The sequence below is a fragment of the Budorcas taxicolor genome, chromosome 8, assembly GCF_023091745.1.
Source record: "Budorcas taxicolor isolate Tak-1 chromosome 8, Takin1.1, whole genome shotgun sequence".
Lineage (NCBI taxonomy): Eukaryota > Metazoa > Chordata > Mammalia > Artiodactyla > Bovidae > Budorcas > Budorcas taxicolor.
Genome location: NC_068917.1, coordinates 75,318,179 through 75,331,598, shown reverse-complemented (window position 1 = coordinate 75,331,598; position 13,420 = coordinate 75,318,179). Strand labels below are relative to the sequence as shown.

At 41.4% G+C, this 13,420-nt stretch overlaps 1 protein-coding gene across 5 annotated transcripts in view; it reads right to left on the bottom strand.

The window, feature by feature from the left end:
- The window catches only part of DOCK5 (dedicator of cytokinesis 5), a 278,155-nt gene that overhangs the window by 110,535 nt on the left and 154,200 nt on the right, over nucleotides 1-13,420 (bottom strand). For all 5 annotated transcript variants that reach the window (XR_008199821.1, XM_052645001.1, XM_052645003.1 and 2 more), the window contains 3 exons: nucleotides 12,361-12,433; nucleotides 8,675-8,817; nucleotides 6,005-6,130 (listed from right to left, as the gene is read on the bottom strand). Coding sequence is in view for 4 of the 5 variants with exons in the window: in XM_052645001.1 (XP_052500961.1) it covers nucleotides 6,005-6,130; nucleotides 8,675-8,817; nucleotides 12,361-12,433 (342 nt within the window). In the remaining variant the exon portion in view is untranslated. The remainder of the gene's footprint in view (nucleotides 1-6,004; nucleotides 6,131-8,674; nucleotides 8,818-12,360; nucleotides 12,434-13,420) is intronic.

Sequence of the window (13,420 nt, the reverse complement as noted above, 5' to 3'; positions counted from 1 at the left end):
GACAGTACGAGGGAGAGTACATAGCATGTGCAAAGGCCCAGAGGTAGCATATCCATGATGCTTTGAAGTGAAGGAAATCTGGTACGAGATGAGGTTATGGAGACTGACACAGCCTGCCTGAGGCCAACAGAAAAATTTGTATCTTCATCCTAAATATAAACAGAAGTCATTGACATGTTTTTAGAACAGAAGGCGTATGACAATATCAGAAAGGCATTTATAACTGACCATTCATGCTACTGTGTGGAGAATGAGGTAGAAAGAACAGGAACAGGGAAACCAGTTAGGAAGACATGGCAGTTGTCCAGGGAACTGATGACAGTAGCTACAATTTAGGGAGTTACAGCTGGATAAAGAAGGGGTGGAGTTGAGAGGCTTTCAAAGGGAAAACTGGTGGATCTTCTCCCTCAATTCTGTGTGAGGTGAAGGAAAGGAGGTGTCAAGGGTGATTTCCAGGTTTCTTGTCTATGCAAGTGGATGGATGAGGGGCTGTGTTCTGAGATAAAAACACAATAAAATAGTCAGGCCCAGATGCTTAGGATGGCAAGTTCCAGGTGCAGATTTTCAGTTAAGAAATAAAGAGAATGATCCAATGAGGGCGGGAAGAGAAGGTCCTCTTGTACGTAGGTGTGATGTGTCCACTCGAACTTAAGGTTGTGGCTCTTCCTAGAGGTCCTCTTCCCACCTCTGATTAAAGGAAGGATCTTAGAACTAGATATTTGGATTTATCTGGTCCCATCACTTCATGGGAAACAGATGGGGAAACAGTGAAAACAGTGTGGACTTAATTTTTGGGGGTTCCAAAAGCACTGCAGATGGTGATCGAAGCCATGAAATTAAAAGACACTTACTCCTTGGAAGAAAAGTTATGACCAACCTAGATAGCATATTCAAAAGCAGAGACATTACTTTGCCAACAAAGGTCCGTCTAGTCAAGGCTATGGTTTTTCCAGTGGTCATGTAAGGATGTGAGAGTTGGACTGTGAAGAAAGCTGAGCACTGCAGAATTGATGCTTTTGAACTGTGGTGTTGGAGAAGACTCTTGAGAGTCCCTTGGACTCCAAGGAGATCCAACCAGTCCATTCTGAAGGAGATCAGCCCTGGGATTTCTTTGGAGGGAATGATGCTAAAGCTGAAACTCCAGTACTTTGGCCACCTCATGCGAAGAGTTGACTCATTGGAAAAGACTCTGATGCTGGGAGGGATTGGGGGCAAGAGGCGAAGGGGACGACAGAGGATGAGATGGCTGGACGGCATCACTGACTTGATGGACATGAGTCTGAGTGACCTCTGGGAGTTGGTGATGGACAGGGAGGCCTGGCGTGCTAAGATTCATGGGGTCGCAAAGAGTCGGACACAACTGAGCGACTGAACTGACTGACTGAACACACAGAAGCAAAATGAATGGATAAGGACTTCCCTGTAGTGCAGAGCTCCCAATGCAGACAGTCCAGTTCAATCACTGGTCAGGTAACTAGGTCCCATATGCCACAACTAAGAGTTCACATGCTGCAACTAAGACCCAGCACAGCTAAGTAAATAAATATGAAAAAAAGGAGTGGATGAGATCACCTAGGGAGAGAACAGACTGCAGAAGGAAAGAAAGGGGACCTGTTAAAAGACTGAACTGTGTCCCCCTCCCTCAAATTCACATGTTAAAGAGGTGACTAATGTAAAAGGGGGTCATACGGTGAGCCCTCATTCAATACACCTTTATAAGACTAGGACACAGATAACACACAGGCCAAGGGGTGACAGTATGAGGATATAGTAAGGAGGCAGCAACCAGTAAACCAAAAAGAGGATTCTGAAGAAACAACCCTACAGATACTTTGATTTTTGACTTCCAGCCTTCAGAACTATAAGGAACTATACTTTCATTTTTTGTATTTTATTGTTTGGCTACACCATGTGGCATACGGGACCTTAGTTTCCTAACCAGGGATCAACTCCTCACCTGCTGCATTGGAAGCACAGCCACTGGACCTCCAAGGAAGTCCCATATACTTCCATTGTTTAAGCCACGTAGCCTGTGGTTCTTTGTCACAGCAGCCCAAGCAAACTAAGACAGGGCATAAGGACCAAATATTGAGGAACTCCAAAATTTAAAGGTGAGGTCGAAGATGGTAAGTTGGCAAACGAATCCCGGAAGAGATGCCAGGGGAAGAAAAAAAGGAGAAGCGTGTGGAGTCACCAACAACGTGTGGTAACGTTCCAAAAGAGGGAGTGAGCAACTGTGTCATATGCTAGCCAGAGACGATCATCAGGCTAAGAATATCCACTGGACTTAGAGACACTAAAATCTTTAGTGAGTAGTGACAGCCATTCTGGACAGAGAGAGACTGACAGGTGAGAAAACAGAGAGGATATAATTGCTTCTAAGAATTTAGCTACGAAGGAAAAGTGCAGTGGAGGGAAGAATTAAAGAAGAATCTGGAGCCTGTTCAAATGGTGACAAAAAGGACCACAGTGAGGCATGTTGGCTCAGATCTGTTTCTCAAACCTGGCCAATTACCAGAATCCCCAGGAGAACCCGATAAAGGTCCACACAGTCAAAACTATGATGTTTCCAGTAGTCATGTATGGATATAAGAGGTGGACCATAAAGAAGGCTCAGTGCTGAAGAACTGATGCTTTCAAATTGTGGTGCTGGAGAAGACTCTTGAGAGTCCCTTGGACAGCAAGGAGAACAAACCAGTCAATCCTAAAGGAAATCAACCTTGAATATTCACTGGAAGGACTGATGCTGAAGCTCCAATACTCTGGCCACCTGATGCAAAGAGACAACTCGTTGGAAAAGACCCTGATGCTGAGAAAGACTGAGGGCAGAGAAGGGGGCGACAGAGGATGAGATAGCATCACCAGCTCAATGGACATGAGTCTGAGCAAACTCCAGGAGATAGTGAAGGACAGAGAAGCCTGATGTGCTTCAATCCATGGGATTGCAAAGATTTGGAGAAGACTCAGCAACTAAACAACAACCTGGAGAACCTGGGTCTTACAAACTGAATCAGTCCAGAAAAGTCTGGGAGTCTGTATTTTAATATTACCCAGATAATCCTGATTGGCTGAACCAAAGACTTACATTTGAGTCCATTATTCTGGATGATTTTTAAAGTCTATTATTATTATTATTTTTTTTAAGTTTTATTTTTATTTTTATTTTTTTTTAATTTTAAAATCTTTAATTCTTACATGTGTTCCCAAACATGAACCCCCCTCCCACCTCCCTCCCCATAACATCTCTGTGGGTCATCCCCATGCACCAGCCCCAAGCATGCTGTATCCTGCGTCAGACATAGACTAGCGATTCAATTCTTACATGATAGTATACATGACAGAATGCCATTCTCCCGTATCATCCCACCCTCTCCCTCTCCCTCTGAGTCCAAAAGTCCGTTATAGACAGCTGTGTCTTTTTTCCTGTCTTGCATACAGGGTCGTCATTGCCATCTTTCTAAATTCCATATATATGTGTTAGTATACTGTATTGGTGTTTTTCTTTCTGGCTTACTTCACTCTGTATAATCAGCTCCAGTTTCGTCCATCTCATCAGAACTGATTCAAATGAATTCTTTTTAACGGCTGAGTAATACTCCATTGTATATATGTACCACAGCTTTCTTATCCATTCATCTGCTGATGGACATCTAGGTTGTTTCCATGTCCTGGCTATTATAAACAGTGCTGCGATGAACATTGGGGTACATAAAGTCTATTATAGCCCTGGCAGTTCATGAACCAATAATATTAAGTAGAAGGACTCTTTCCAGACAGATTTCAAAGGTAAATTCACTTTGTCCAAAGAAAAAACTCGTCTATTTCATTTTTTTAGGTTTCAGTCTTCCTGAAGCAATAAAACGGCCATCAGTTACAGGAAGAACACCAACACTTATTTTTATAAACAGCAAGAAGACAAACATTTTCCAAGAATGTTGATGAAAATGTATTAGGGTGAAACAGCTCTGTAAAGGATGAAGCAGATGAAAACTACTATTTGCAAGCAAAGAAGATGATCTCCATTTTAGAACTCTTTCATTTGTTCATTTCACAAATATTCTTTTAATATTCACTATGTACACAAATGCATGAGGCCATCAAATTATTTTGTGCGTTCATGCTCAGCCTCAGTCGTGTTCAACTATTAGCGAACCAATGGACTGCAGCCCACAAGGCTCCTCTGTCCATGGGATTTCCCAGGCAAGAATATTGGAGAGGGTTGACAGTTCCTCCTCCAGGGGACGTTCCCCACCCAGGGATTGAACTGCATCTCCTGCACTAGCAGGAGGATTCTGTCCACTGAGGCACCAGGGAAGCCCATCAAATTATTACTGCTCCTTAATTTCACCAAGGACAAACAAGAGCTTCAATTAGTTTAAAAGAACCTGGGGACTTCCTTTGTGGTCCAGTGGTTAAAAATCTGTGCTTCTATTGCAGAGGGCACAGGTTCAATCCCTGGTCAGGGAACTAAGATCCCACATGCTCTGCAGGGCAGCTAAATTAAATAAACAAATAAAAATTTTAAAAACCTGAATTTTTATGCAATAGATAACAGTTTGGTTTTCAAGAATTTTTCAACATGTCAAAGATTGTTTATTCATATTTTTTCTAATGAATATACAACATATTTGTGTTTTAATATTTATATTTTATATAATACACATATATAAAGTTCCTCAAAGGGATGATGTTCTTTTATCACTACAATGATCAAGGAAGTAAATGGATCAAATTAGTGAATTCCCTAGAATACATATCCAGATCACTATCACATGGTGGCAAAAAAGATGAAACTACAGTAGAAAACTGCAAAACATTTACATTCCTATCACCACAAGTAAGGGGAGAGCCCAGAACACAGCTGGAGCTAAAGCCAACGGAGCAGAAGGTCCAGCTGAGTCTGAGCTGAGTGGGCACCTTGCTGGAGTTTCCTGTCAAGGAGCCCACAGTGTTGGTGATGTCATCATGAGAAGAGGCATGTGCAGATGAAGCAAGTAATTCTCGGCACAGAGAACCTGTGTTATTTGTGCTACTTAATGGGTGGCCTAGGAAGTATTTCAGAAGGACTTGTGCAGAACACAAAGGACGAGAAACAAAGAAAATTTTAAGTTACTTTTAAGAGCACTCTCTTGGGCTTGCCTACTGGGTAGTTTGCTAAGAAACTGCAACTGTGAATGATGAAATTTGATCCATGTTGCCTCGAGGGTCCCATTAGACACTCCAGTGGTCACTGCAGCACTATTTACAACAGCCAGGGCATGGAAACAACCTAAATGTCCATCAACAGAGGAGTGGATAAAGAAGATGTGGTTCATATACACAATGGGATACTACTCAGCCATAAAAAGGGAAAAAATTGGGTCATCTGTTGAGACATGGATGGACCCAGAGACTGTCATATACAGTGAAGTAAACCAGAAACACAAAAATCATATTCATACATATTTGTGGAATTGGAAAAAACTGTTATATATAATCCTATTTATAAAGCAGAAATAGACACCCAGACATAGAGAACAAACGTATGGACAACCAGAGGGGAAAGGGGCTGGGATGAACTGAGAGATGGACGTTGACGTGTATACACTATTTGTACGCACGTGTGTTAAGTCGCTCAGTCATGTCCGACTCTGTGACCCCACGAACTGTAGCCCACTATACTCCTCTGTTCATGGGATTCTCTAGGCAAGCATTATCCATACTATGTGTAACAGATAACTAACAACAACCTACGTATAGCACAGAAATCTCTACTCATTGCTCTGTGGTGATCTAAATGGGAAGGAAATCCAAAAAAGAGGGGATATATGTATAACAGCAAAGAGTCGGACACGACTGAGTGACTGAATTGAACTGATAGCTGATTCACTTTGCTGTACAGTGGAAATTAACACAACATTGTAAAGCAACTACACTTGAATAAAAAAACACTTTTTGAAAGTGATGGCTATGTGGAAGAGAGTCCTAGAGGATGCATAACAGGTGAATCAAGCAAAGCATTTACCTGGAAGGATTATCTCAGGAAAGCCCATCTTCCGTGCGATAGCTGTGGATCGATCAATCAAGTGTGAAAAATTTTTCTGAACTTGTGTGAGATCTCCTGGCAACAGCTTCAAGGACACCCAAAGTCCTTTAAAGAAAAAAAAGACAAATTTTTAGCTCTTTGTTATGATCTATATAATAAGTGCACACTCAAACGTTAAGAAAAATATATGCCTGGTATTATTGCGCAGACACTTTACTGTAAAGACATCAATTCTACCCCAGTTAACTTAGAATTTTAATGACACTCCCAACAAAAGCATAGCAGGATTTCTTTGAGAATTTGACAGAGAGGTAAACAGATGTTTGCTCTGGGGGATAGGGGGAAGATGGTCCCTATCAGATACCAAAATACTGTGAAGTTATAATAATGACTGATATTAGTAGTAAAGATATATAAATCAATGAAATCAAGTACTATCATATACAGCTATTAAGCATACAGCAAAAGAGATATAACAAATGAAACAATAGATCAATGCCATAAATGTACTGGAATATTCTATTCTACTCAGAGCAGAATCAATCTAACCTCTCACCACACATTTTCATTAAAATAAATTCCTAATGTAAAAGATAACAGGAAAACAGATCAGAAATTTAAAAAATAAGTGTACAGCTTTCTGAACCATTTTTCTAAGTAATGAAACAAATGAAGAAATCACAAAAGCAAAATAATTATCTATAAAAGCTGAAACTTTGATATTCCTAAAAAAACAAAAGGTATAGTTCATATACCATACACTACATACAACTACAGAAGGCATGGTGAAATACTTGTAAGAAATTATGAGTTTATACTCACTTGATGAAAAATGTTCAGATCACAAATAAACAAAACATGAATACACAATTCACCAGGAAATACAAGAAGTTTATAAATATTTGGCTAGCCGGAAACTGAAAAGTATGCATCCTAACTGGATGGACTATTACCTTTAGTATACAAAGAGTTTACAAAAACTGAGACTGAAAACTTTAGAAAATTATAAATACATATGACTGCCAGATAATTTGAAGTCATTTTTTTTTTAATGCAACAGAGTTATAGAAGTCAACTTTTCACCCCTGAAACAGGTACAGAATTTTAAACATCAGTTTGCCAAGCAGGTAGATAGTAATTAGTACCCATCTATGGAAAGCATTCTGGTAATATGTGCGTCTCCCGTCATAAACTTATTCCCATCATCTAATCCAGAAATCTACTTCTGGGAATTTTCTTGGGGAGATAGTCCTAAATATGAAAAAGATAGTATGTATCTTTCGGAGAAGGCGATGGCAACCCACTCCAGTATTTTTGCCTGGAAAATCCCACTGACAGAGGAGCCTGGTAGGCTGCAGTCCATGGGGTCGCTAGGAGTCGGACACCACCAAGCAACGACTTCACTTTCACTTCCGACTTTCAGGCACTGGAGAAGGAAATGGCAACCCACTCCAGTGTTCTTGCCTGGAGAATCCCGGAGACGGGGGAGCCTGGTAGGCTGCCGTTTATGGGGTCGCACAGAGTCAGACATGACTGAAGCAACTTAGCAGCAGCAGTATGTATCTTTTATAGTACATCTTATGTATCTTCATATATAAAGATAGCCATACCAGAGTTATTTAAATTTATAATGGTGACAAACTAGAAAGTACTTAAGTATTTACCTAGGGGATTCCATGCTTGGGAAAAGAAAATACTAATCCAAGCAATGGAATATTACACAGCCACAAAAAATATTTATGAAGAGCATGAAAACATTTGAAAAGTATTTTGTTAGGAAGGAAGAGAAGGAATATTTTCTTACAGTTTTATAAAAAAAATTATAGAGACACAGCAATCTAATTAGTTTAAGAATTTTCCACTCTAACAAATTACATCCTTAGGTTAGGAGTTCTAAAACAACAGAAATATATCTGGTTATTCATTTTTAGAATCTATGTTTCCTTACATCTATTTCGCACTCAGGGTAACTGTCAATACATGGCAAATTAAATATGCCAAAAATAACATTTCCTAATTGCTTCCACTTTAGAAGACAATTACAAGGTGGTTTAAAAAAAAAGTAACTCAATCTTCAAAAACTGACACCCAATCATCACCACCTTGGTATCTAAATTTTAACTATTTTCCCTTGTTACCCGAATTAAAATTTAGTTTCAATCAGCAAAACTCCTCGGAGTTAAAACTAAGTCAACAAAATGACATAGGGAGGTATGAAGAAACGATGTGCTGGAAAGCCCATTATTTTATATGAAATCATATTCATTTATATGACTTTGGTCTCTTTCTTCACAGTTTTTGGAAATGTAATGGGATAAACCTATACAGAAAGTGGAACATAATTATCTTCAAACTCTTTTTCTTTGTGCCTTAATTTAGAGCATTGGGATCATAGAGCAGACAAAAGTGAGGAGACTTATCAGATAAGAATTCATTCTACAGAATTTACAAAATACAGCTGCGAGACAATGCTCTCAAGTCTGAACTGCCGTCAGTGTCAGTCAGAAGTTGAGGTGGGCAGTCCCCAGCAGGGTCTGTTTTACATCAGAGAAAGATAGTGAAAGGGCCCAAGTCCAAGGACTCAGCTCTGAGGCCACCACTCCCGAGCCCCACCAGAGCCCCTCCCCGCTCGGTACACGGGCCGAGTACCTTGTCCTTTGTGATTCACTTCTTTGGTTGCTATCACTTTATTCAAGATTGAGGTGAGTGGCTCATTCTCCCCGATCACGTGGGATGTTATCAGGGGTGACATGATCAGCTGCCTCTGTCGGATATACGTTTCCATGGCAATTCTGGGAAAATGAGAAACAACCGGTAAGACAAAAAGAGGAAGTCTCTGCAGCAGAGCCTCAGATACTGCTGGGTCTGATGCGCCTATCATTTGAAAATATAAACAGTAAAGCAACCTAACTACAGGATACTTTCCATCTTTATTTTCCCACTGGGTGCCTATCTTAGCAAATTCATCTTGAAATGACTTGGGGGGAGAAAGGGGAAAAAAAGCAACTCAAGAACAAACAAAACTGATGGTCAAATGATAAGACTGAAACCAGAGGCAGTGCTTGATGTGCTTTCCAAGGTGGGAGAGGCTGCAGGAATGGAACTGTAGAAGAAGGGTGGAAGCAGGGGCAAGAGACCCAGCCCCCAGTTCTGGTTCTACTTGACAGTAAGCTCTGCCGGAGTCTCCCCTTCAGGCTTCAGTTTCTTCATCTGTAAGGAAATGGACCTGAAAACGCATGCCCTGAAAGCTCCCACCTACTGCCAACACTCAGTGTACAAGAGTGCTACGTATGCAATGGATTGTGGATGGTGTTTGTAGAATCCCATGTGATGATGAATTATATATAGGGTTGCAATGGCACAGGCACCTGCAAACAAGCCTCACTTTAACAATCAAATCAGGCTGAGATTCTCACAGGGTGATCAAAGAGGGAAGCACAGCCCCCATTCTATGGAAAGCACAAGCACTATTGGGAACTCCCTATCACCCTGTGTAGGACAATAGTCGCCAGTCTTCTCGGCTGTGGTTTTGGTCTCTTGCCCACAACACACAGGCCAGCTTGCTCTGCAGGGTTCAGACCTGTATCCTGAAAATACACAGGAAGCATACTGCAGTATAGGAGCATGGTGGCTCAGTTGGTATAGAAACCACCTGCAATGCTGGAGAACAGGGTTCAGTCCCTGGGATGGGAAGATCCTCTGGGGAAAGAAATGGCAACCCACTCCAGTATTCTTGCCTGGGAAATCCCAGGCTGGATGGAGGAGTCTGGCAGGCTACAGTCCATGGAGTCGCAAGAGCTGAACACAGACGTAGGGACTAAACCACCACCACCACACTGCACTATGTTCCTAAAAAGTGGGATTGCCGCAGAATGCATTGTTTTCAAATGACATCCTCTCAGTCTAGCAGGATATGTGTATAAAACTCTCCCAACACAATCACTGTAAAGCTTTTGAGGTTAAGTTACAAAAGCTCTGCCATAAATCTTGGGAGTTCAATGCCAGAGGCCATGATTTGCATCGTAAAGGCTTTAAAGTGGCTGCTGGCTGCAAAGTGAGTGGTAATCAAATTAGGGCTGGGCTCCTCAGAGACACAAAGCTTGTATTATTCTGTAGCAGAGACAATCTGAGGACTCAGTGTTTCAGCACAACTGCTAGAAAACAGTAGGTTCTGAAAGTAAGCAAGCGGGAGGCACATAACCAAACCAGAAACCCACCTCATAAAGTGAGACAAATACAGAGAAATGCATTCGAGACAATTCATATCCATAGTACTGCTCCTGTTCTACAATTATTTATATTATTTGTATGGAGCAGATAAAATTTCATGTCCATGAGTGCTGCCTCGATTATTTGTACATACACAGATAATATTGTATCATATTTTTTTGTTGTTTAGTTGCTAAGTTGTGTCTGACTCTTTGCAGCCCCATGGACTATAGTCTGCCAGGCTACAAAAGTGGGATTTCCCAGACAAGAATACAGGAGTGGGTTACCATTTCCTTCTCCAGGGTATCTTCCCAACCCAGGGATCGAACCTGTGTCTCCTGCATTGGCAGGTGGATTCTTTACCGCTAAGCCACTGGGGAAGCTACTGTATCATGTTACCATATAGTATTTCATATAATGTTCAAGAGTCTGCCTACAATGCAGGAGACCCGGGTTCGATCACTGGTTTGGGAAGATGCCTTGGAAAAGGAAATGGCAACCCACTCCAGTATTCTTGCATGGGAAATCCCATGGACAGAGGAGTCTGGTGGGCTACAGTCCATGGGGTCACAAAGAGTCAGACACAGCTGAATAACTAACAGTTCATATTCATGAATGCTGCCCCTAGTACATATACACACAGTGCCTAATAATATATGTATATATAGCAGAAATAACATTCATAGATATGAAAATTATCTTTATCATAAGCATGTTTTTATAGTTTACATATTCATGTCTATGCTATGTATTTTAATATTTATTGTATTATATATGACATAGCAAACTGCCAAGGTTTCTATTAAATTTTTTCTATGTATAAGTTGTTCAAAATTTTTGTGTGGTTAAATCAATGTCTTTTTTTCAGTCAAATCTTTGGTATTTGACTCAGAAAGACTTCCCACACATCACATCGTATAAAACTTTTATTTTCCTATAGTACTTTAAGATTGTTGGCTCTTACCCTTTTATGTGTTATCAGCTGGAATTTATGATGGTTTAAGTTGGGAGATGAGGATTTAACTTACGTTTCTGAAATGGTTGGCTCATCTTGAACAATAGCTTTTGCATGGCTTATCTTTCTCCACTGATTTTTAAATATCATTTAAAAATAATTTTTAAAAATAATATAACCATATTATTGGGGTTGGTCAGAAAAGTTTGATAGGGGATTTTTCCATAACATTTTATGGAGAATCCTGAACAAACTTTTTGGCTAACCCATTACTTCTTGTTAATAAAATCACAGTAACTCAAATATCCCTGGGTCTAGTTTCTGGAATTCTCAGTTTATCACACTGATCTGTGGTAGTGGCTCTACACTGGCCGAGACAATCATCATTTCTCACTGACATGACTATCTCGTTGGGAGTTAGACCCAGCAATGCTCCCAACCGCCTATGCGAGGTTAAGTGGCACATGCCTGTTGGGGTCAGTCATGATGTTCACAGGCACGCTCACTCAGCTACAGGGATGGAGATCAGCTCTCCAGCGTCCCCCAGCGGCCCACTCCGGGCTCCAGCTCCTGAGGCTCAGTAAGGGGGCTTGAGTGCAGGTCAGGGGGCATCCTTCCAGGCACTCCTGGGCCGGCTTTCCTCCACTTGCAGGAACGCAAGGATTAGTCCACCCTTCACTCTCACCAAGTGTGTTCCCCAGACCTGCAACAGCAGCATCACCTAGAAGCCTATTAGATGGAGACTCCAGACCCACCAGATGGCGTTCTGCATTCATTCCAACAAGATGCCAGGTGATTCATGCCTAGGTTACAGTCTGAGAAGCCCTGTGCTGTGCTACTTAATTCCTGGTCCTCTGTGATAACTGTTCCATACAACAAAGTACAGGCAGACTCTGGCATTTATACTCTACCATAACCTGGTAGATGTGTCCCTTATATTGCTTCAGTCATTTCTGTAGAATCAGAAGAAGTTAGGTTACTCTCTTAAATTGGAGTCTAATACGAGGATTCTGAATATAGTCTTCTGTCAGCTCCTCTCTCAGTCTTCCCATTTAAGAGTTTTCCTTGTCTAACCAGGCAAAAGGTTCCGAGCGCTTGGTTCTGTGTTAATGCAGCTCCCAAAGGCCTAACCCAGGTCTCAACTAACCTGTGTACGTGCCAAAGTACTTACTGTTGAAAGGGAATAAAATGCTGCTTTTCTTCATCATCCACCTTGCCATGAACAATATCAGTAATATCCATCACTAGGAAAAAGATAAAACTTAATTAAAGAAACTAGTTGCTGGACTTCCCAGGTGGGGCTAGTGGTAAAGAACCTGCCTGCCAATACAGCAGACCTAATAGATGCGGGTTTGATCCCCAGGTTGGGAAGATCCTCTGGAGGAGGGCATGGCAACCCACTCCAGTATCTGCTTCACTGTTCACCTGAAACTATCACAACATTGTTAATCGGCTATACCCCAATACAAAATGTGTTTGGTGTTTAACAAAAAAACATAAAATTGCAAAAAAAAAGAGAAGCTAATTACTTCAGGCCTCAGTGAGGAACTCCGAAAATTACAGTATCAGCAAACAGAATCCTGGAGGAAGAGAGAGCAGGCAGAGATGATTTTTTGTCAACAGTGGATGGAGAACAGCTCATTTTTTGTCAACAGTGACTCCCAGTGTCCCTAGGCTGGCAGAAGAACAATTCCTCAGGGTCCTCGGCAGGGGTCTGGGTGTTCTCAGATGCAGACTACCCTCTTTAAAAACTCTAATATCCAGGACATGCAGGCAGACTAAATGTCCACTGACAGATGAATAAAGACGTGGTACATATTTACAATGGAATATTATTCAGCCACAAAAAGGACTGGAATTGGGTCATTTGTAAGTGATACGGATGGACCTAGAGTCTGTCATACAGAGTGAAGTAAGTCATTAAGAGAAAACCAAGTATCTTACATTAACACATATACATGGAATCTAGAAAGATGGTACTGTTGAGCCTACTTGCAGGAATAGACACACAGAGAAGAGACCTGAGGGCAGCGCAGGAGGAAGGAGAGAGGGGGATGAATGGCTCAGCAGCACTGACGTATCTACACTGCCACGTATGAGACAGACAGCTAGTGGAGACCTGCTGTGCAGCACAGAGAGCTCAGCTTGCTGCTCTCTGATGACCTAGAGGGGCGGGATGGGCAGTGGGACGGAGGCGATATATGTTTACACGTAGCTAATCCATGTTGCTG